The 25,516-nt window shown below is 37.4% G+C and overlaps 2 protein-coding genes across 3 annotated transcripts in view; both read left to right on the top strand.

Annotated features, from left to right (window-relative positions):
• Positions 1-888: 888 nt before the first annotated feature.
• mbd1a (methyl-CpG binding domain protein 1a) lies at positions 889-18,859 on the top strand. Of its 2 annotated transcripts, XM_084390488.1 has the most exons (14): positions 889-1,052; positions 3,579-4,073; positions 5,272-5,386; positions 7,714-8,234; positions 8,353-8,429; positions 8,533-8,573; positions 9,820-9,876; positions 10,015-10,047; positions 10,560-10,595; positions 11,652-11,834; positions 12,707-13,015; positions 13,493-13,573; positions 14,087-14,332; positions 16,972-18,859. In XM_084390488.1, the coding sequence occupies exons 2-14, from the start codon at positions 3,844-3,846 to the stop codon at positions 17,437-17,439; spliced, it is 2,397 nt and encodes a 798-aa protein (XP_084246614.1). In that variant the 5' UTR covers positions 889-1,052; positions 3,579-3,843; the 3' UTR covers positions 17,440-18,859. The 2 variants fall into 2 exon arrangements, with proteins under 2 accessions (XP_084246614.1, XP_084246615.1); XM_084390489.1 differs by lacking the exon at positions 9,820-9,876.
• Positions 18,860-21,926: 3,067 nt separating this feature from the next.
• ccdc120a (coiled-coil domain containing 120a) overlaps positions 21,927-25,516 on the top strand; it is a 50,869-nt gene continuing 47,279 nt past the window's right edge. The window contains exon 1 of the mRNA XM_084389226.1: positions 21,927-22,124. The gene's annotated coding sequence lies outside the window, so the exon portion shown is untranslated. The remainder of the gene's footprint in view (positions 22,125-25,516) is intronic.

The following is a 25,516-nucleotide window of genomic DNA, read 5'->3' as shown; positions in this document are numbered from 1 at the left end:
GTGTGAACCTAAACTTTGGTCATACATTTACACAAAACATTTATTTTAGGGTTGGAACCTGGTCATCTCTCAGACGAAATCAGCTAATTCTAAATTACAAATGTTAGGTTTTAATTCAATAATACTAAATAGTAAGTATGGTCCATGTAAAATGTCAAAATTCCGTGCTCTTTCTGTAATAGTCACTGCAGCGTTAAAACCTCTGACAGGAATGGCGCGATTCTGAGGTAATTTCATGTTAAGATTAAGTAAGTTCATAAATAATTGTTAATAAAGATGACGAAAACCATTTTATAATGTAGGAAAAACGCGATTAGACGGTCAATGTTAAATGCATCTTTCTCTAGAACGGCTAATTATAATAATACATATCTCGCTTTCTGCAGCCTTGGTCTTTTTGTATTCATGTGTGAAAGTGAATCAAGGGCTCCTCAGTTGTACTGTGAAGATGTACGTTTATTTGACCTCAATTTAATTGTGATAATTTGTGTCGAGAAGTAAACGCTGAACCCTCTCAAAAAATAAGGTCCCTCTCGGATTCAGATTTAAAGTACGATAACAAAGTCATTTTGCTCCGAAAATTTGCACATCACTAAGCTCCAAAAATTAAAGTATTTCCTTAAACGAATATCTTCGTCAAATATGCTCAGAATATATTTTAAATATGGTTATTAATCAAGGCAAATGGGTGATGGTACGTTATTTTTGGGGTCGAGAAAATATAATGTAGCGATGCGCGAATCGCGCAATATTCGTGTACATTATTCGTGAAATGCTTATAAAAAAAGACAACAACAATCTCCGAGGACCTGCAAGTAGGCTACTGTTGATATAAGCGCCAAAGCTGTGTATCATTTATTCATTTAAAGGGGAATATTATTGCAGACACTGAACGCTGAGCGACTGTTCAACCGCTAAATTTTATTTCAGTCAGGATCGACTTCCTACGATGCTCGTGTCAGCGCATGCGCAGTAGATCGCCGAAATTATCGCTGATCGGAGAGAACGAGGCGCAGATGAACGGCTCGATCGACGGCGCGAGACGCGATGAGGTAAGAATGTCAAAATGCTGCACGTATTCGTTTCGGTGTTTGTTTTTGTGCGTGCCAAAACGCGTGTTTATAAAACGCAGATGACGTTATAATTTAAAGCTATCGCTCTAGTAAATGAATCGAAAGATCGGCGTGGTTCCGTGCAAGAGAGAGCGTTCGGAAAGTCGTTTTCGAGGCTGCATCGCTGAAAGCAAAGCAATGGGGAGTGTGTGGAAGGGGAGGGTCAACAGCGAAGGGGGGCTGCTCGAGCTCATTCAGCAGCACAGCGAAATGGACGTGGTAGAGTCGTGTAAAATAAACTTATCGTGTCTTTAAAACCTATCACAAATAATAAAGCATGTTGTCAGTGAAATACTCTTGCTAAACGCGTGATGTTTGTTACGTATGTCGTTAATTGTCACGTTATATCGGACGTGTTTTTGATCGCTCGTCGGGACAGCATTCCTCACTCCAGCGATCTGTAATGGAGGCTGGCGAAACTAGTGTCGATTTTTTTTTTTTTTAACGATCTGTTTATTTAGCTCGCCGATCTTTTTTTTTATCACGTTTTCATAATGGTAGGAATTGCACGCGATGACAAGACACATAACTTTAATGTTTTAAGTTAGATAAGTTTATTTGCGCTGAATAAAGTGCATCGCGCTATTCAGATAATTGTTCACGCGCTGTTTTCACGATCTATCGCGACCAGGGCCACGAGTTCAAGCACATCAACTTGCGATCATTGTGTCAATTTTTTTTTTTTTTTTTTACATGTAGGTTATCAAGTGTAACAGCTTCACTGAAATCGTTCTAATTATCTCACAAAATTATAATAAATACAGCATTGTCAATTTTAACATTTTCTGCAATACATCTAAATATTAAATATAATGCACAATGCAAAATACATTCACGTCTAATGTTTATGAAATGTCATTGTTCTTGGGACGAACTAAAATGCTTAATGTAAAAAATGGTAATAACAACATACTCAAAGACCATTTGTCACTGCATTTGTCATAAAAATCTACTGCCAAAGAATCAACCCAATAACCTCGATCTTAGTGTTCATAAACACAGTACGAATGTAACAATGATCACATAATCATACTTTCATTTTTGCTTCTGTTGCATTTAATCAAAAGGAAAACGATTAACGCCGTTTAATGTTTCTTGTTGGGTGTTATTATTCTTTTTAACATTCCACTTTTTTGGTATATCTTGAGTCTTATGAGTGTAATTGAGTGAATTTTATTGATTATTAGAATGATTAACAGAGAAATTTGCTTTTTAGTTTATTATGGTTTATTCTAGTACACCGTTCTGTATAGCAGCAAATTTAAATAGAATATTTTGCAACAATATTGATAGAGAAACTATAGAGTACAAGCAGACATTACATTTTATTAATAACCCTCTGACTGATAAGCTCCAGTTTGGTCATTGCTGATAATTTATTAGGAAAATTAAAATACTTTGAATGCGTTCCACGGTTGCATGTGAAACGGTCGATTTTGTTCTTAGCAGAAAGTAGTTGATAAGATAAAGAATATAAAGTTGTGTTGATACTGAGCCACTGTAATTATTACTTTCTAACCAAATGAGAGATGTCTGCAAATGGCTGGCTCAGCATTTGATATTTTTAATATTACTGATTACCTGAACAGTGAGTTCCTTGCTGACTTGCTAATAACCTTAATAAGATATATTCCTCAACAAGCTGTATTTGTAACTTTAAACAAATCACTCTATGACCCAGATTTGAGCTGAAACCTACAGCGAGGTTTAATTTACCACTGAGATGTCGACATCTGTTTTGTCATGTGTGTATTATTGTGAATCTTTAATAGTGCCTATTACCTTGGTCAACCTTTCAGCAGTTTTCTTAAAGAGCAGTTGTTTTAAACAGATGGTCTTAATTACATATAATGAGGGCTTCAGGAAATGGAAGTATTTTCTGCTAGACAAATTTTAACAAATGTTGGCTGCTTGCTGCACTGTAACGTATTTCATTGCCATAGTAATTGCGCTGCATTGCAGATATCGAATGTTCTCAGCCCATTTGTATCGACCTCCCTGCCATCGCTGCTAGGCTCGCTGCAATTCTGTCACCATGGCAACCACTCGTTTCGGCCCCGTTCTATAAATATTCTCCTTCACGCTTGTTCATCGTGTTTCTGCTAGCTTGACTCATTTTCAACAGCCCAATTTAATAGAGGGATTTTATTTACACATCGGTTACGTTACAGTGGAAAAACGTTATTGTAAGCTTTTGCTGAAATATTTGATTCAAATAGTGATTTGTATGCACATCATGATACAAGTACATGCAACATCACATTTCTTAAAACTGCAATGACGATGTTACGCTGTATGTGAGTGTGATTTGTTTATTGCAATCACTCTCAATGCATAGTATGTCTTTAGAAACATAAGCTGCAAAAAAAGTGTAAAATCAGACTGTGCCGTAATAATAGTTTAATAGCATATACAGTTTGGTGTGTTATTTAGTGTTCTTCTCTAATATCAGCATTCTCTTTACAGGTATAATGTAATGATCCATAACCAGTAAAGGCATGGATGAAGTGTTGGATCTTTGACATTTCATGCAACCCAGGCTATTCGTAAACATTGTGAGATGAAATTAATACCTCCGACTTCTTTGGACTAAAAAGTCGTTTCTCCTATTTAAAAATGTGAGCCAGAGATTCATTTTCCTAACTCTTCCTGGGATGACTCACAAGTCAAAACCATTGGTCTCACAAATCTACTTGTAAAATAGAGGCCTCGAGGCTCGAAAAGATCAGATATGACGGATGAGCTGAACAGGGCGTCAGCTGAACCGGAGACGATGAACCCGGAAGAGACTGTGCCGGCCCTCTTGAGTGAGAATCATCCGATTGGAGCAGATGATGTTACCGCTGTTGAGGAAAATACTGAGTGGGACAACATGCCTGGAATAGTGACGGTTGAGTTGCCACCTGACTGGCTGAAGCCAATGGAAGAGGACGAAGATGGTGTTGAGAGTGGCAGGAGCATGTATGTGCCTTTTCCTTACTTTCTTAATTTTTGTTTGCATTTAGTGGAATATTCTATAGCCTGGAAATATTTTAAGTCCAAAGGTCTGAGAATACATTAAAATTTAACATTAAAATTAAAATTAACATTAAAATTAAAACATTATATGATCATCAAGTTAAGTTTGTGTCAGCATCAGTGCTGCTGTTAATGCAAAAGGAGGACATCTAAATACTAAGACTTTAATTTAATTCAGTTAATATTTTTCACTAAAACTGGTATGCTGAATTTGCAATTTGCAATGAAACATTTTATTACTTTAAAACATGCATAAAACTGTAAAGGCCCGTTCACACCAGAATGATAGCTGTATTAGCATCCACACCAGTGCACAATAACACTGTTTATTCTAAGCGTGTTGCAGTTTTGTCGCCTGCCGCTTTAAATGCTCAAGCTCTTTAAAGCAGGATGGATTCTGATTGGCTGTCAATGTTTTTATACAGCTGGAAAATATTTTTTTGTGAAAGTAATTCCAATGATATTGTTCCTCTGTGTCGTTATTGAGTGAACTCTGCTAATCTTTAACAGAACGATTTTTAAAACGATATTGTTATAGTGGCTGTCCTTGGTGTGAACGGGCCTTAAAGGGATAGTTCACCCAAAAATTGAAATTCTGTCATTAATTACTCACGCTCATGTCGTTCCAAACCAGTAAGACTTTCGTTCATCTTCAGAACACAAATGAAGGTCTTTTTGATGAAATCTGAGAGCTTTCTGTCTCTCCATTGACAGCTACGCAACTACCACTTTGACGCTTCAGACACGATCGCTTTATATGATGAACAGATTTAATTTAGGCTTTTATTCACATAAACATTCATCAACGCACACATCAGATATGGTAAACGGAAGCTCGAGCATAAAAATATCTTAATTTTTGCTCCGAAGATGAATGAAAGTCTTACGGGTTTGGAACGATATGAGGGTGAGTAAATGAAGGCAGAATTTTTGTGTGAACTATCCCTTTAAGACCTTGATTTTCTTTCATATAAACATTGAAATGTATTTGATAATGAATAAATGTGACATGAAGTGAAGAAATGGATAAATCAGATTCAGTTATATGGGGGTGCTGCAGAACATGTTCAGACATTCATATCACACCTGTTGATCATATTCAGTTAATAAAACGACTTTTGTTCTTCTCATATTCTCACAGTCCGAAAGTAAAACGACGCAGAGGTCGGCCTCCGAGTGCCAGAAATGTTAGACAAGGACTTACTCGTTTAGATTTCAAGAAAGGAATACACATGGATCGCACTAGGAGAACTAAGGTTTGTGTAGCTTTTTCTGTCTTTTGTTTGCGTTGTTAGAGAGAATATTATGTGCAGTAAGAGAAATAATATATCATATAATACTTACAGTGGTTTAAATATATATTGTTTATTTATATAACATTTAACATTTTTGAAAATATGTTTTTGTTGTGCTTGCTAAGGCTACTGCTAATCTTAAAATGGCCTTATTATGCTAAATTAAAGGTAAAATTTGTTTTGGAGTCTCCTACAATAGTTTTACATGTGTCTAAGATAGAAAACATTAATTTTCTCATAACATAAATTGCAGCATCACCTCTTTTCTCACAGTGTTTAATGTTCAATCATGGATCCGGTTTCTCTAAACCTCTCCTTTCTGAGAGCTACTCTGCACTGACAGCCCAGTCTGTTGTGATTGGTCTATTTTGATTAATCAGATGACCCAGTCTGTTGTGATTGGTCTACTCTGCTCTGATTGGTCAGAAGACCCAGTCTATTGTGATTGGTCTACTCTGATTTGATTGGTCAGATGACCCAGTCTGTTGTGATTGGTCTACTCTCTGCGCTGATTCGTCAGATGACCCAGTCTGTTGTGATTGGTGTACTCTGCTCTGATTCGTCAGGTGGCCCAGTCTGTTGTGATTGGTCTACTCTGCGCTGATTCGTCAGATGACCCAGTCTGTTGTGATTGGTGTACTCTGCTCTGATTCGTCAGGTGGCCCAGTCTGTTGTGATTGGTCTACTCTGCTCTGATTGGTCAGATGTCCCAGTCTGTTGTGATTGGTCTACTCTGCTCTGATTGGTCAGGGGCACGTTTAAGTTCAAAACGGTGCGCAACGTTTTGCTACGGTTTCCGGGTTGAACGTCATGTTTCCTGGAAACGGAGTGCACCGGTGTGCAACGGGATTTGAGATACGTTTTCTCTTGTTTGGTGGGTGTGTCAGAACTGCAGTCCAATCAGCAGCAGCATGTATATAAAGCACGTGGTATTAAAGTGAACTCGCACAATGGGTTCAAGGAAAGTAATTTACAAATGTGTTCGATGCAGCTCGGTATACGCAACAACTGAGGATATTAGAAGACATGTTTGTCGTAAGTTTTATTGTAAAAATATAGGATATCAACATAATGATGTAGTTGTTTATATTTTTAGCTTCATTGCAAGTGTATGACATTTGGTATAGAAATAAACAATGGTAATTAAGTGCTTTTCCTAAAAATGAGAAAGAAAATACAGGGTAAAATCAGTATGACCTACAAATAAAGTCAGTATGTGAGGCTAAATAGATGTGTTTTAGTCTGAATTAGGTAAGATGTGTGCTTCCATTTCAGTTTCAGCAATCCCTTCAGTTCTCTTTTGTTCTGGTCGGCAAGTGCAGTAACTGTAACATCGGGCATATTTTGTAGTATTAAACACATATTTATAACCGACTTCATCAGGCTCAGAAAATTCTTCACAAAGAATGGCCTTCTCAGCTGCCATAGTTGCAACTCTTGCGTCATCAGAACAGTGTGTTCAACGCATCACCGTTTCTGTTTAAAAAACGTTATGCAACGTTTTGTCGGGGCTGAACGCAACCCAGAAGTCCCAGTCTGTTGTGATTGGTCTACTCTGCTCTCATTGGTCAGATGGCCCAGTCTGTTGTGATTGGTCTACTCTGCTCTCATTGGTCAGATGACCCAGCCTGTTGTAGTTAGTCTACAGCTTACAGCACGTTGGAAATGACATGTCCATTACCATATCTAAATTTCATCTCGGGAGGTTTCCTCAGCCCTTGTAATGATGCCGCCCATTTTACCGAATCAATTAGAGCCTGTATCCTCATCCTTTGGAAGTGCATGCAAAGTGGATTTGCGTTCGTAGCGTCAAAAACAGCATCTTCTCGACATGCCGACAACTCAAACCAAACTCTTCAGTCTCAGCTACAACTACAGTGTTTGAGAGTCAAAGTAGACATCGTTCGCGGGCAGCCAATGAAGACCATAGGCTTTTTTTTCAAATGTGTTACAAACCTACATAGGTTCGTGCAGGAAGTAAGACTGGAATTACTGACGACTCGTTTCAGGCAGTTCAGAATTGGTTCTTTCTTTCGGGAGACAATAACTTTATTTGTTGTGCACTAAAACAGTTCTCAAACAGCTATATTACACACTGCATGAAAGGTAATATCCAAAAAAGCATAATAGGGTCACTTTAATAATCATGAGTGCAATTTACAGAATTTAGGATTCATTTAAAAGCAATTTTAAGTTAAATATAATCTGCTTTTAATTTAATCATAAATGATATTATTATAACATTTTAATACATTTCTTTTTTCTCTGTGGTTGCTTGTCATATATAGAGTGCTCGTTCCCAGCTGGAAATGACCAAACGTTCAAGTCTCTCATCAGGAACCGCCCCTCCCGTCCCAGACCCACCCCGCACGACTGAAGTTTTACCCAGAACAATCCAGAGCATCATCCACGGCTCGACATCCACACCCCAGAGACCCCGACTCACCCCCTGCTCACCTGCAGGAGTCAGCAGCCTCTCCAACACACCCAACGCAGAATTTAACAGCCCCCCGCGCCTCACGAGAGTCTCGCCGCTCAATATCGACACATCCAGGACACGGGATTTCATTCACTCTCCTTCAGTAAAAGTGGGGAATGTTTCCCAACAGATAGTCAGTTCCTCTAGCGAACCTGGGAAAGACGGCGCTGAGCTGCCCCTTCGACTCTGGCTTTATCCATCTCTGGAGCCCATTAGCCCTACAAAAACTCAGGATGCACTGATCTCAGATCAGACACTAATTTCGCCAGATTTTCCGGAGACTAGGCTTAATGGAACAATGGCGCTGAAGGAAAGCCATCCAATGCTCAGGTGAACAAAATCAGACTAATTTCACACTGCCCAGAAAGTCTATCCTGAATATTTGCTGTAGTTTCAACTAGAGCCTTCATGAATGTAGTAACGAATCTAGTTGTTTCTCTTTCTCCAGTAAATGTGAAAACTGTGGCTGCCCATTTTCTGCTCAGAAGCCTGGAGACACGTTGTGCTTCAGATGTAGGCCTAAATGTATGTGAATTTATAATTACACCTTTCATTTCAGCAAGCAATAATTCTAAGGTGTATTATTGCCTTTTTTGTAGTCTAATTTCTACATTTTCTCATTTTGCAGCAGAGAAGAAGTACTCTCCTCCGAACATTGTGTTTAGGAAGGTATGTATTTCTGTCATCGCAAGACCTGTCAGGCCTGCTTTCCCTTGTTTTCTGTCACTGACTCTTGAGACCTGGGATAATACAGAAAGTTTATGTGGCAAAAATGATTTTGAATTAAAGTTACCATGAAATCAAAATTTATGGAAGATTGCAGTATTTGTTATAAATCTGTGCACATCATCATTATTATTTTTAAAACCATGTGCCCTCATAATCTTTAATCAAAGTAACTTCCCTCCCTCTTGTACATCTTTTCTACGATGGCGTGTTTACTGGCACGAGGGCGGAGCAACCTGTCACTCACATGAGATCCACCAATAGCAAACCAGAACCATCCAATCAATTCCTCATGGACAAAATCATGTCCCGACATACATTTATTCTTGTTCGAGAAGCCGTTTGCCTTGGATATACGTCCAACACTAAGAAAACACTGTTGCAACTTGCATTTCATTCTGACTTTAATCTGTCAAACAAGTTTAATATTTATTTTAATTTTACATTTAATGTTTTTTTTCCTTGCTTTCTCTAATACTCACAGGCCGATATTCATTCTGTCATTCATCATATACTGACACTTGACAGTGTAAAACTGATTTTTAGTTTCATCAATTGGAAATACGACACCCTGTGCTGACAAATGACAAAAATCTTTTTGTTTATAACACAAGTATTAAATACAACCACCATTTTCTGTTTTAGGGTAGTGAGGAATGTTGCAATAATTTTGCTAATATAGAGGAAAATTAAATATAGTTACGAAAATTGTAGTTATCCCATGTCTCATTGCTGTATTATGTTTTTGTTTTTGGAAGACTGCACATGGAAGATTGTGCTGAGGAATCATTCATCTGTGCTGTTGTTGATGTTGTGAAGGGGAAGAGAAGCACTGCGGTGTTGCCGTGTCTGTGTTCACGTTAGTTGTATGAGAGGTAGCTTTGGCGATACTTTTGGGTCTTAATATCTGAACTAACACAAGCTAGTTTCCCATTTGCTCTGCTCTCAGTCTACAAGCCAAATAACGGTTGTTTGCTCACTTTAAGTAGCTGAACAAAGTCCAGATTATCCTTCATTTCTCTAGTAGCACTGTTTACTTCATTCTTTTATTGTCTTGAATATTCATTTCTAGAAACATTCTTTTCCTTTTATTTATGATTCTGTTGAAAGTAGCACCTTTGTTTATCATATTTCTTTTGCTTCTTTTTTATTATGCATTTGCATGTTTTTTTTTATTATTATTTTCAAGGTGGGGCAGGATCAGTGGGAGGTTGGGAAAACAAAACATCCAAGAAAACAAATACTGGTAATAATAAACATATAATATCATACAGACACATTTATGGGCTGCAGCATACACAAAAGCATTGCCAAAGATCATCAAATAATCTGTCTGTAGCTGAACTACTTGCACACCAAAACATAATGCCACTATCTCCTGCAGAAACCACATCCCAAATACAAGAAAATTGTAAAGGTGAGTTTATTTTTCATGTAGCTTCTTTTTTAAAAGGTAAATCAGTTCAATGTATAGTTGCTCATTCATGAAACTGTCAGCGCTGCATTTTAATGATATTAAATTACAGAAACTGCATACCACTACTACATACCATCAAGAGTTTTTTAGTAGTATTAAAAGTAAAGTGTTATTTATTCAGTGTTTAAATACTTTGTCATAGCTTAAAATATAGTATCAAAAAGAAGCAAATCATTCATTGGATAACTTAAAAGAAGCGTTCTTTCAGGTGTTTATCAGGTCTGTATAATTTAAAAATAGTGTAAACGTGAACTTGGATCACATGCATCTTGACGTCATCGAAACTTTGACTAGATTTTGGAGACCTGTTAGGAAATAGTCATCGTTTCATTTTGTGCTGTTCATAATGAAATAGTTATTGCACATTTAACAACTTACTGTTGCAATCTATTCATGTAGGAGTGCTGTGCTTAAAATACTGATCCAAGTTTCTATTGTATGTGCTGTTTTAGGATTTTGCTCCTGATGGTGGTGATGAAGATGATTGGGTGAGTGAGTGTATCATCACATTCTCGCACCGACAGCACTAGTGGAATCTCACGGATAGCGCTAATCTTTTGTGGTTTTGTTTGACTTTGCTAATGATTGTGGCATGGGATGATTTTTAACCCTTTTGTATCTTATTTGATATGCAAAACGTCTAAGTCCTGTAGCCTAAATGATCAAGATGACCAAACCTTGCTGGAAAAAGCTGTCGTACACAATCTTCTACGTTCCTTGTCCTTGTCTGATTGATAGTTTATAAAGTAAAAGGCCATAGTATAATTGTAAAAACATCCCTGTTCATGTCGCTGTACATGTATTTTTGCTGTGAAACCTTTAATGATTTTTTTTATAAAATATATGTAAGAATAACTTTTATAATCCTTAGTAATATTTCAAGATGAACACTTACTGGACTGAAGCGACTTAGGAATACTTGATTATCCAGACACCATTTTGTAGAAAAATGATGTTAAAATGTGAGTATCAAATATGATCCATTAGGCTTTTGAGGAACCATCTCTCAGTCATCATTGTATTGCATTGCATTATATGTTTTAAACTCCCCATACTTGATCATTAAACTAAGCGTTTTAATATCATCTTACTAAGACATATTATTGGCAGATAGAGTGATAACTTAAATTTATATGCATTTTATGTAGGTTGACTATTGTTATAAAGATCTCGTTTATGGGTTTTTTTTTTATTAAAAGCTATTAGAATTTCATCTTTTTGGCCATAAAAATATCAGCAACTGCACTAAATAGCATATTTTTACTCAGTTTGTGCCACTGAATAAAATTGAGGAGTATGAGCTATACGTTCTTTTATTTTATACTCAATGAGATGTTTAAAGGCTCAATAACCATTTGCATTTAAAAAATGTCTTTTCTCACTATTATTTCAGGCATCTACCAGAGTGAAAGCATATTATGGATTGAGCATGGAATATTCTTTTCCTGATAATAGCGGAACTCATAAAACCCCTTAAAAAGCGTTAGGTTATGTCAAAAAATCTTTAGTCCTTTATTAATTTCTCTGTCTACTCTTGCTTTTAGGCTCAAAAGAAACGGAACCGCAGGATGTGTCGGCAGTGTGTCGCGTGTCTTCGTGAAGACGACTGTGGCAAATGCGACTTCTGCATGGACAAGCCCAAGTATGGTGGCAGTAACAAGAAAAGGCAGAAATGTCGCTTACGTCAGTGCAAGTTTGAGTCAAAGCTTCATGGTCAAAGTGCACATGTACGTATTTGTATGATTAACATCTAATGGCATCACTCAAGAGCTAGGTTATTTCCAGTGTTGGCTGTAACGCATTACTTGTAACCCGAGTTATGTAATCAGATTACTTTTTTCAAGTTACTAGTAAAATAATGCATTACTTTTGAATTTACAACAAAATATCTTAGTTAATTTTTGAAATAAGTAACGTTTTCCCATTTATTGACTGACAGCTCCCCTGTCCCCATGTTGAGAGAAATCAGGAGGAAAGATGCTTGTGTGTAAACATGATGGTTATTGTAGTTCTAGACTATATGTGAGCATACATTTACTCATTTGACTTATTCAAGAAACAGATTCAGTATTCCTCAAAATGAATAAATAGAGTGAAATGCAAACTCAGAATATTACGCAAACCTGCAGTAATTAAATATATTAAATATACTTTAAATCTCACTTTATTAACCAATATTTTTGCTGCTGACCTTCATTTATCTGAAATGGATACTAATAAGCTAAAAATCCAAAATGTCTTTAGATAAACATCACATTTGAGTTAAAACTAATTTTTTATTGCTAAAGTAATAGTGTTGAACTTTCTTCTTCTGCGATCCAGAATGAAGTTTACCAGTTTGACACTTTACATTTGCAAAAAATAGAACTTTTAAACGAACAAGCCTAGGTGAGAAAAACTTACGCAAAAGTAACGTAACGCATCACTTTCCATAAAAAGTAACTAAGTAACTCAATTAGTTACTTTTTTAGGGAGTAACACAATATTGTAAGACGTTACTTTAAAAAGTAACACTGGTTATCACCTGACCATCAGGCAACTAATACACATTTCGGAGGTGCATTTTGCAAGATCTTTTTTGTTTTACCATATCATGCAGAGAAAGCTGAATCCGTCCCTTCCACGAAGAAGAAACGTGAAATCCAAGCTTAAGAGGCGCGGGAGACCGACAAAAAAGCGGAGATTCAGAAGCAAACCCTGGGAGGATGATGACGATGATGATGATGATGATGATGATGAAGATGAAATGTCTGATAAGGATAATGACGAAGACGAAGTGAGACTGTATAAAATGAATGGCTCCAAGGCCAGAGGAAGGAAGAAATGGAATTACAGTTTTAAGGAAGAGGACGACGACATGTTCATTGAGGCCGTGATTGAGGATGACGAACCATCCAACATAGAGGAGGTTTCTGATTTCTAAATGTTTGCAGTCAGAGAATTAAATGTTGCACAACCAAAACACAAAACAAGGTCTAAGTCTAGTCTGCGTTCACATCATACATGATGACAACTCTTATGCCGTTTACGTTTTTGGACTTATTATTGTGCAAATTTGTTGTTGATGACAGCAGAGTGCTTCATAACTACATTATTCACAACTCAATGCTTGTGTAAAATACGTAAGACCAAAGTACAGTGCCTATAATAAAATGCCATAACATTTAAAAGTTAGAGTTAGAAACATCAGAGCTGTCATAAATTTCAGAACATATTTTCAATTTGTGTTTATGGGATTAACAATGACCTTAATGTTTTTTATGAGTCAGAAAGTTGTCCGTAATTATTTTAGCAGATGTTTCACAGTGTAATTTAATCAAGAAATATGAATTATTTGAATTAATGTTTATTAATTAATAGATTATCTCATTGCCTGTTTTCATAGGATCCTGATATTTTGGGCAATGAGAGGTCAATGATGGCGTCTAATGTGATGTACTCCAACACCTCTGGACTCGGTGCTCAGGTAAGACTTTCTACATCATTCTCATTATTCTCCAGCCTTGGTTCTGGAATTAATTTCTTAATTAATAATTAATTCTTAATTCAGGGTTTTAGGACTGCATGATTTTTGTGATTTTTCTGATTAAAAAGAAAGGTTTGCTGTGCTTGTTTGTAGGGTTGCGCAATTTGGCCAAAGTTTTATGATTATATATCAATATGGCTACACAATAATAATAATAATAGTTAGTTGTATATTTTTTTGTGTGCTCTAGTGGTTAAACATCCCATAATTAACATTAGGTAGATGCATGTTACCTTGGTATTTCCTGCTTGCCATCTCAGCACAACCTTGTATGTAGTGATTCCCACTTCTAATATATCAGTGATTCTCTAATTGGAGAATCTTGATTCAGAATTGTGGATAGTTCACCAGCATTTTGACCTATTAAACATTTACAAAATCCAATTATAGATGTTGCAAATGTCGATGGCTATTGAAAGCTGGCGTTTGTTTCGATGTCTGCATGTTTCACAGGGATTATACTACAACATGCCGGGCATGCCGGTGGCGCCTCATATGCTTGGATCAGTACCTCTGTGCAACAACAATCAGATGCCGCTGGGTGAGGTCATCGGTTCTTTGCCGATGGATGACGCGACTCAGAATGGTTTTCTTCAGATTGAGATGGTGAGAGTGGGGTCACCACCATCACATTTCACAGAAGAACCACAGAACACACAACACCACGTGTCAGAACACCAACAGGAGGCCACGCCGGTGGTGAGTCTCGCCGGACATCTGTCTTCACTACGACTGAATACACTATCATTCAAAAGTTTGGGGTCTTTAAGATTTATGTTTTAGAAAGAAGGCTCTTATGCGCACGAAGGCTGTATTTATTTGATCAAAAATAGCATAAAACAGTAATATTGTTAAGTATTATTTCAACACTTGTGCTGCTTCATATTTTTCAGGATTCTTTGACGATTAGTTGTATTATGAATGTCTTTTACTTTTGATCAATTTAATGCCGAATAAAATAATAATTAGAAATAATAAAATAAAAAGAAATAATAATAAAATAAAATAGTTATATATATATATATATATATATATATATAACATCTAACATCTTTCAAACATGAGAAGCATTTATGAATTTAACAAAAGACAAGATTTAATAACATGCTTTTACTCCAAACTCACTTCATAACAACAGTTGAGCTCATCCTTCTGTGAGATGATGTGGCTTCTTACACAGAATAAGGCAGTTGTGTGTTTATTAGTCATGTTTAATCAATCAAAGCGTTTCAATCTTCTGTTTATTCAGCTACAGCAATAGTATTATGCCCGTGTGTGTGTGAGAGCGCCCTCTGGCGTTCAGATGGAGCAGCATTTACCACTGATAAGCCGCGCTGCACTGACAAGCTGCACATAAAATAATCGCAGCCTTTGCCAAATCGCGTGCGGTTTCATTGCAATTAATTGTGCAGCCCTACTGCAGAGTAGCCTGGCTAATGTCAGACCTAGTCTCATTTGAGACGTGGTCTGGGAACCTCATGTTCATTTTCTCGTATTTGGAGGCGTGGTTTACAAATGCCCAGAGCCGTTTATTGGGTGCTACGAATGTCTTATCAAATGCGCCTGTACATAGCTCATAGCCAATCGTTTCAATTATACCAGATGACGTATGTAGAGCGACAGAAATTCGACGAGGAAGAAGACGAAATAAACTTGCGTTCTAAACTACTTAGAACACTATCTAAGGCTGCATCGAAAGGTAACTTCGCGTCTGATGCCATGTTGTATCCATAGATATAAACAAACTGCTTCGGTGTGTCGCATTGACGTCGTCATCGTCTTGCCCTCCCCGTTCTGTGATTGGTTCCCTTTTTGAGGGGAAAATCTGGTCCATGGTATCCAGGCTGCCTAGCAGCGTGAATATTATCGCGCTGCGTTCAAGGCAGCATGGGGAAACCCAGGCTAACTGCAGAGTGACATTTAGATGAATATGTAAATATGTGCCGTGCGCTTTCCTCTCAATAACAAAATAAATGAAAATGACAGCGGTGAGAAAGCAGCAGTTAAGAAAGCATCTGATCATAGTGATGTGGATATGTGCACAAGCTCTGCAATTCACAGGCATCATGTCGACAGACGAGGTCATTAAAATTAAACTGTTATGATAGTTTGATTATATATTTGAGACTATAGACTATAAAGATCTGGTTATGTGAGACTATAGTTTGAATTAACACGAATGAATGCTCTTTTTGCATTTTCCTGAACATTGTATAAGCATTCATTTCATATGTCATATAATGTCAGTGTAAACGTCACATCCATTCGATTTTTCCAGGCAAAAACATCCCTAGTCCTTCACATAAAAGTCAGTCTACAGCAGGGGTCGGCAACACCATTTTTAGTTTCATTGTTTAAGTTTCAACCTAAGTGCCATTTTTAAGTTTCTGAGTTTATCACTGTGCCATAACCCCACCCAAATATGTATAAATGCTCATACCGGTACACATATTTAAATATGAATAACATAGAAATGGTGCAGAACCTTAAATAGGCCTATTTCTGAAGCAATTTTTCATAGAATATGTTTTACTTTTGTCAAAATCCTTTTGTTTGTTTGTTTTCAGTTTTAAATTAGATTTTGAATAACACATTTCCAATGGGCCTGTTTACTCCTGGTCATTCATGCGTTTTAAATGATCCGATAGCAATCCGGTTTGTTAAACCTGTTCCATTTACAATGGGCAACATACAGTAACTGTGTTCACGTCAAAGAAAGCAAGATCAAGATCAAAGACTGCAATTGACAGTTTGATTGACAGGCGATCTGACCAATCATAATCCGCCATCCGCCGAATCCGCCATTTTAGTCCGACAAAGCAGTCAGGAGAGTTAGTAGATTAACGTTGGTGGATTTGAACTTGAGAAACGGTGTGTACTGACATCTTTCCGCAGTTAAAACAACATTCCTTCTTATGTACATTCATGTTTATTTGATGCTATAAATGAACTAGAAGGAAGAGATGATCGGTTCACGAGCAGCTTTAACTGAGGCTCTACGGCGATCTATCAGACACATTAAAGAGCCACAAAACGGTATTTATTGGTTAAATTTCTTTCAAAAATTACCAAATTTGAAAGTTGAGACTTTGTTTCATATCAAAAGTAACCTGGTCTGTCCTGTCTGTCAGCGCGTTGTCAGTGTCCTCTCTGCTCCGCGATGTATTTTTCACTGCGTGAGAACATGGTGTAGAGTGAGAGCGGACATAGCAACAGTAACTAAAGGGGGCGGGTCTTTGCGAACGGTCAATTGGAGAGAGAGGTGCATGAAACCTTCAGCGCAGTCAGAGATTTCCACAGCTATACCAACAATGTCAATGTCACATCTGCTTTTGTAGATCACTCAGATCTTCAGCCTGGCGGCGGCAGAGAGCGACTGCGACCGAGACCAAGGCCTGATGGAGCTGTTCACTTGCCTAGGCCAGACTGTGCTGCCCGCTCACTGGGTGTGCGTCATGGCCAAAGGCCCCGTCCTCCAGCTCCTGCAGTGCTCCAAGCTCTCCACCATGGCTGACACCATCGTCCAGATCGAGAAGGGCTTCTTCTACCAGGTCAGCGTCCAGAACCAGCCTCTCCTGCTCATGCACGCCGTCTACTCGCGCCACCCGACCTGCCTCGAGACGCTCGACCATGTGGTGTCGCTCCTGCTAGACCTGGAAGGGCTGGGTGTGTGTCAGGGCTACCAGAGCCTCGACATGGGTTCGCCCTGGGAGCCCAGAATGTGCGTCCGAGCGGCTCTGTGCGATTTGCTCATTTCCAAGGATGAGGAACATTGTGTGAAATGCACGCAGCCTGTGGAGGGGTGAATCATCTTCCACGAGAATTTACTGTAGTTTTTGAAAAAATCCTCCACCAGTTTGTAAGCTTATAGTGCAGTTAGAGCCGTTTCCAACTTACGGAGCCCCACAAATGACATACATCGTGGCCACGTTGAACTAATACGTTCCCTCATTTTGATTGAACTAAAACAAGGGAACGAATCGTTACAATGCAGCCATGATTTAGTAAATTGGGGAACGAATTATACCGTGTAAAACATGCTGACGTCCGAGTCGTGGGAACAAATGGTTAATTCATGGCCACGATATACATTTTTTCCCCAGCATGTCATATGCGGGGCTCCGTACCAACCTCACGTCATCATCCCAATCGACATCCAAAATGGTGCTTCTTTTTTGTTTGTTTTATTTTCAGAAATGTGGAAGTTAGTGATGCGGCAAAATGTTCGACGTTGAGTTTTGCCAAAATCCTTTCTTTCCGTCACTCCAGTTCTCATTTAAACTACCTCTCGATCATTTTATGGACCAATTTCAACCTTGAACTTCCCAGGTGCCCTTATTCAGGCTGAGTTATTGATTCAGAGCTGTTCGGTGAACATGTTTATTGTTGTACAATGAAAATAGTATTATTAACTGCCTTTGTTGGGGTAAATTTGGGGTTGTATGTTCAAACCTAAACTCTTTGAACACAATTTTAAACCAAAATCACTCAACCTTTAGAAATAGTCTGCTTTTTATTGATAGCTTACACTGTATTTAATTTGTACCCCAAAGCAAGCATACAATCGTTCATAATGTGTTTTTGCGTCTTTTTTCCCCCTTTTTGTTTTTGCAGGATTCTTGTTTGAGCGTTTTATGGAAAGAAAGATGCACTCTGGTCTTTTTTTGTCCTGTTGTTAATCACACCTGCTTTCATGTGACTGAATTGTGTTACGCATGATAAAGTGCAACTAATGGCAATTGAAAACTGCATTGCATCTGCGTGCGTTTCTGCTGTTGTGTGTATTAATCCCAGCCTAGTGTAGACGTCCGACCGGAGAAGGCCTGGTGAACGCCATCTTTTATTACACTGATTGGCCTTTATACGGTTTATACATATTTAAAATCTCCCTAAGAGATGTTAAATCAGTGCAGACAAAATTAGACCTTGTTTTTATTTTAGAGCAACGGTTTGTGTTTTTCATTCCTGAGTGATTTAATTAAAATATCGGCAGCATAATTCAAATTTGTTAACCTGTTCCCCTGGAGATGTGTACAAAATGAGCTGTAAAACACGTAATTGTCTGAAATTATTTATAAATGGAGGATGTAAGCTAGAGGTGTTTGTGAGAGCATCTCTGTATTGTAAATCTTGCTCTTTTGGTCTGTTCAACCACTGAGTTCAGTTTTTGAAACACTGTAAAGTAAGATTTTTATGAAGGGTGGGTAAAAATAAAGATTTTTTTTTTTCTTATATACAGAGAACTCTGGTCTTTTTTTCATCTGAAGTGAATCAAAATCATTCTTGGTCCTTGGTGTAAAGCAGGGGGTTTCAAACTGGGAAATCTGTTAACGTGATATGAATTAAATGTATATTGGGAGTTGTATGACAATCAAATATTTCCCAACTAAATAATATGCGAAAATCAGTACGCCAACTGAGTATGTCCGAATGCTATTTGAGAAACAGTAGGCGAAAAGTACCCGGATGGCCTACTTAGATACCATGGACACTTTACTATCCCGTGAGGCCATGGGAGAGGACTTTTCAATGGCAGTGAAGCAACGCAACTGACACTGGTAGGTCACGTGACAGAAACAACATGTTTGATGTAGTCTATGAATTTTATTCGTGCTACACATTCATACAATATAGAACAAACTTTTTAACGGTCATAAAGTAAATTCAAATATAGTACCTACTGAGACAGTATGATTTCAGACTCAACATTATCTTCTGTACATCTTGTTTTGGAATATTTGTTGTAAAAAGCGATATGCAAATAAATTTAACCCGATAGTGCTGTTTGCGTGGCAGTCAAAAATGTCCGATTATTATAATTTTTTTATTTAAATGATATGAATGTACTATATTTTGTTCTATGTTTTTTTCATTTAATATTTTGCATTTTATGGTACTAATATAATTTAAATTAAATTATATTTATAAAATAGTTAGGATCCATTTATTAACCGTTAATCACTTTTTTTGAGCATAGACTTGAAAATGAAATTTCCAACTTAAACTTGTAAATCTTAAATGCTTTGGAGCAAGACTTAAGTTTGGTCTCTTTTTAAAGTCCCTGTAAAGTCAAAATTAAGTATGTGTTCTGGCAGATACTTGGCAGATTATTGCTGAAGTGGAAAAAGGTTTTAAAGGTTTAAGTTTTTTATTTTTATATGAAATATATATTTTCCAAAACATGAGAAAATCAAGGCATAAATCTAAACGAGTTGTGTTCCAAATTTAAGGTTTATATCTAAATAAGAGCTTTCAGTAAGATTTTGATTTGGCGCAGTACCAAACGCTTCCACTAGATGAAATTCGCTTCCCATTCGTTTTCAACGAATGCTTATTCCATTTGAGCTTTTCGCATCATGTCCATGTTTTTTTTGTGTGTGTGTGTGTGTGTGTGTGTGTGTGTGTGTGTGTGTGTGTGTGTGTGTGTGTGTGTGTGTGTGTGTGTGTGTGTATGCATAGCGAGTGCCAAAACCTTTACCTAGTTTTGTACCATTCTGATGAAGTAAAAATAAAAATATTCTTTGTAAAAAATGAACGAACACCACCAGAGGGTTAAATTGATTAAAAAATGTCTTCAGGTTTCACTGTAAAATATTATATGATCAATAAGTTATGACAACACATGTTTTTACATTGCTTTAACTCATCAAAAGAAGTTAAGCAATTTTCTACTTTTTTATATAAATTATACAAGATTCAACAAATGTTTTTTTATGTCAGCTTGATGTAATTTAAGTTGAAATGACTTAAACATCCAAGTTGATTGTAGGCTACTTAACTTTTTAACGAACGTTCTTTTTAACGTTACTTTTTTTTCTTTCTTTTTTTTTTTACCTTGAAACAAAAGTTCAAAAATAGTGGGGTAACACATGCTGCCAACTTAAAGTAAATTCACAGATAGTTTTTAATAATTAGTTTAGTCTTTAGTTGGCTATATTGACTAAATAAAAGGCCATTAATCGTTTGGAAACGACATGTAAACTATAATACGCCTATCATTTTTGCTATTTTTTCTCTCTTTATAGGCTACTTTAGGAAAGGGTGCCTCACAAGAGGATCATCATATTTTGAGTTTGAAAACCGCTGCATGTACTGTAAGTATCTCAGTTCTTGCCATTTTTACACTATTCCACAAGGGGGACTCATTCTCTTTCTCTTTTATTTAGCGCTCGCATGTAAACGCACACAGATGCTTATGAATGAATATTTTTCAAGAGACTCTTTACCGCTTTCTTGAAAGACTTGACAGTCTCTACTATAGATGACAAAAAATTATATTTCTTTACCTATTTGCTGTAAATCTGAGACACCTGCAGTCAGTTCCTATGGGTTGAGCAGCGAGTAAAGAGAGAGAGAGAGAGAGAGAGAGAGACTCATTCATGGTGTTGTGGATTGATCCTGAATGAGCTGCTTTGTTTCCATACGGAAGTGCCAGGAAAGTGACCCCAGTGGCCTTCCGTCTGATATCTGGCTTTTGCATTCAGTCACAGTCTGATATTCGTATCCATCTTAACAACGCCAAGTTTAGCTTGTATTGTGCTTTCAGTGGATCTATAGGAATTGCAAAGAATAAAAGGAAGACAGTATAAGCCTATACAAAATTCACAAACCTTAAACTGTACATTAAAAGAGGCCCCAATTTCATTGTACCGTTATGATATTTTGATATTCTTTTACATGATCAGTTTGTGTTATTAAGACTCATCAACAGCTTTTGATTTTGTGAGCATGATTTCAGGCCTATATTGAGGATGGAATGCATTAACAAATCAAACTCATACAGGGGAATTGAATGGGAAACTGTGATTTACCAAATTCATAATCTCCAACCAGGCTTTACGGATTACAGCTGCGGTTTAACCCTCGAAATGCCAGATAACGGTACTGGGGTATTAGTACTGGATCAAGAACATGACTGGTCAGAACATTAGTTATATATATATATATATATATATATATATATATATAGGCCTATATAGGATATACATACATATATATATACACACATATATAGGCTATATATATATATATATATACACACACATATACATACCTATATAAATACGCTTACTTGTATTATAATGTTCTTTATTATATTTACATATTTTACATTTATATAAATATAGAATAAAATGTTTTTTTATTTTATTTATAAATATTACATATTGATAGATGTGTTAGTGTTGCAGTATTGTGGCACTGAACGGGTTAAAGCAGAAATGTGGCTGAATTGTGATTGGTTTGGTCGCTGTGTGTAGATCAAGGCAGGATAAAATAACTACAGCCCTTTCAGATGGGGGACGTATAGAGGAGGCTGCCGTGTAAACACAGGGGTGTGTGTTGAAGAACAGGCGAGGATGATGATGATTTGGAAATCAATGAGCAGAAGACAGTCATGCAGCTCAATGAAGGAGTAAAGATGCTCGGGAGATGCGCGTGAGATGATGCAGAGGGACGCACGTGGATGGGAGAGACTCCAGCATCCTCTCAGGTATTAAACGGTCCAGATGTTGTGATTGTGAGGGGGTTCGACTGATCCGATGTTTCGTTGAGGAGATGCTGTGTTTGCATGCTGCACATGGTCTGCAGTGCAAAACAAACACATCCGAGAATGAATTCCGCGACTGTTATTTACTTACTGCGGTCTATTATGCGCTGTTACTTACGCACGTGCTGTGTGCACAAATGTAAAGCTTTATTTCAGATAAGTTATAACATTATAAGTCTGAATTTGGGAACGACTAAACATTTTTATTCTGTGTAGGCTATACACACACTGATGCGTATTGACATTTCTTCTGTTTTTGTCGCTGTTCTGTTTTTAACTATATTTTTTAATTTATACAAATATTTATTTTATACATTCTTGTATAGCCTAATGCTGTATAAGATCTTATCAAAGATCTCAGTGCGGTTGGCAATGTTTGGAGATGTAAAGTGTCCTCGCCCCAGATTCACGCGCAGGATCAGGTACATTAATGGGGTCACCTCATCGCGTTAATTGTTGTGATGATAATTCATTGTATAATAATATAATTCATTATGTTAGTGTTCTAGAGTGAAAGTGTAACTTGATGGATGCAGTGTTTGGACATTGAAACGCGTGGGAATGTTCAGTTGCTCTTGTGCGGAGACTTGGGCGTGTTCAGATTTCATCCGCACGCACTTTTCAGCGTTAATGTTTATTATGGCACAGTGTACTGATTTTCCTCAGAGCCTGGTTATTAAGCTTCTGCTAATAACTTTTTCTTATATACATATATAGGCTATATATTAGGTGTAGCTACTATACATTTTTTGAGAAATACAAATATATAAATATAAAAATATAGATGTGTAAATTGGGGAGGCTCCAGTACATGTAGTCAAAGGGAGACATTGAAAATCCAAATGTAAAATTACAACCTCTCACTATTAAATTTTTGCCTATTAGCATGCATATTACTAGATTATTGGGGGTTTATAGCCTACTTATAAAGCACATATTAATGCCCATATAAGCAGTATATTAATAAGCAAAAATAAGGTGTTTATTGAGGCAAAATAATAGTTAGTTAGTTAGTTAATGTATATATATATATATATATATATATATATATATATATATATATATATATATATATATATATACTTTTTTTCACATATTTGTAAAAAAATATCTGGAGGTTGGTTTGCTGGATCCATGCATCTGAAATGTTCTGCATCAGCCCAGTTGAACTTTATTTATGAAACATGCACCTAGACCTTATGTTTCTCCTAGATATTTTTCTACACTTTTATGATACAGTGAACCCTCTGCTATAACATAAATATTTGAAGTCTCCCTCTCAGATATGTAAAACACTGTCATGTGAAAGCAATAATACCACTTAACGTCTAATACGTTATGACTCACTCCTCAGCTTGAGGAGCCACGGAGCCAAAATCTTAGCCCATTATCCTCTTTACAGATCATAAGTGTAATCACAGGATTACGCTGAAGGGGAGAGAAAGAGCAGCTCTGAATGTGCAATCTGGGTTATGCCGCTGTAGGGGTGAAAAGGTCTCCCTGAATATAATTCTGCTAACCTATATTAAAAGGAGCGCTCACCGCTAATCTATCTCTTTCTGGCCTTATGAAAGGGTGTGTGTGGATTTGTGCAGTTGGCGAACCTATTAAATGGGCCAAACACGTGGGTGAGGTCTGGCAGTGGTCCGGAGGAACCTGCGCCTCTGCGTTTTTAGCTGCTGCTCTGTTTTATGTTAGGATTGGTTTATGTTTGGTTACTATAGGAAATCTAGAGCAGAGGATGCTGGAAACTTTGAAGGACAGGTGGATTTGCAAAAATGGGGCATTTATATTAGGCAATATGGGATGTAAGAAGCCAGATGAGGATAGGATGAGGACAAGAATAGACTAGATTCTTATAGTCTCTGAAGATGATGTTCACCTGTGCAATTCTCTCAGGTGCAATGCTAACGTGTTCTGGGCGATTGTTAGGGTGTTCTGGTACGATTCCCAGCATACTGAAAAAAGTTAGCTCACCAAAAAAATTTACATTCTGTCATCATTTACTAAACCTGTAAGACTTTCGTTCATCTTCTGAACACAAATGAAGATCTATTTAATGAAACCTGAGAGCTTTCTGTCCCTCCATTGACAGCTACGCAACTACCACTTTGACACTTCAAAAAGTTCATAAAGAGATCGTAAAACTAAATCAAATGAATTGAGCAGTTTAGTTAAAAATTTCTGTAGAGACTTGATCGCTTTATATGATGAACAGAATGTATTTTAGGCTTCATCAACGCACACATCAGATATGGTAAACAGAAGCTCAAGCATGTTCGCTTGACTTGTGAGAACCAATGAGGTTCATTCCCGTGTTACGCAGCACGTTTGAGCTTCAGCAAGAACCAATGAGGTTCAATCCCGTGTTACGCAGCATGTTTGAGCTTCAGCAAGAACCAATGAGGTCTCGTGTTACGCATGTTATGCAGCACGTTTGAGCTTCAGCAAGAACCAATGAGGTTCAATCCTGTGTTACGCAGCACGTTTGAGCTTCAGCAAGAACCAATGAGGTTCAATCCCGTGTTACGCAGCACTTTTGAGCTTCAGCAAGAACCAATGAGGTTCAATCCTGTGTTACGCAGCACGTTTGAGCTTCAGCAAGAACCAATGAGGTTCTTTCTCGTGTTACGCAGCACGTTTGAGCTTCAGCAAGAACCAATGAGGTTCAATCCCGTGTTACGCAGCACGTTTGAGCTTCAGCAAGAACCAATGAGGTTCAATCCCGTGTTACGCAGCATGTTTGAGCTTCAGCAAGAACCAATGAGGTCTCGTGTTACACGTTACGCAGCACGTTTAAGTTTCCGAATTAAGCTTCTGTTTAAGTTCGCTGATCAATGTTTATATGTAAATAAAAGCCTGAATTCAATCTGTTCATCATATAAAACGATCGAGTCTCTTCAGAAAAGATCTCTTCACGATCTCTTTATGAACTTTTTGAAGTGTCAAAGTGGTAGTTGTGTAGCTGTCAATAGAGGGACAGAAATCTCTCAGATTCCATTAAAAATATCTTCATTTTTGTTTTGAAGATGAACGAAAGTCTTATAGGTTTGGAACGACATGAAGGTGAGTAAACAATGGCATTTTTGGCTGAACAAACCCTATAGAGCAACAGGAATATTGATGTGTTCCTTAAAGAAACAGAACAAAGGGGATATAGACAGATCAAGAAAAGCTAACAGTAGAGATCAGAGGTGAGGGGAGAAAGAGTTTGTTTGTGGAGTATAACGGGAGCAGTCTTTAACCTCACATTGTCTAATTAGACATTCAGAGCAGAGCGGCCCGCACCACTGGAGGCAGTGAATATTTTCAGCTCAGTCTAAATCAAAGTTGCC

Source organism: Rutilus rutilus, assembly GCF_951802725.1.
Source record: "Rutilus rutilus genome assembly, chromosome: 19".
NCBI lineage: Eukaryota > Metazoa > Chordata > Actinopteri > Cypriniformes > Leuciscidae > Rutilus > Rutilus rutilus.
This window is presented reverse-complemented; position numbering and strand designations above follow the sequence as displayed.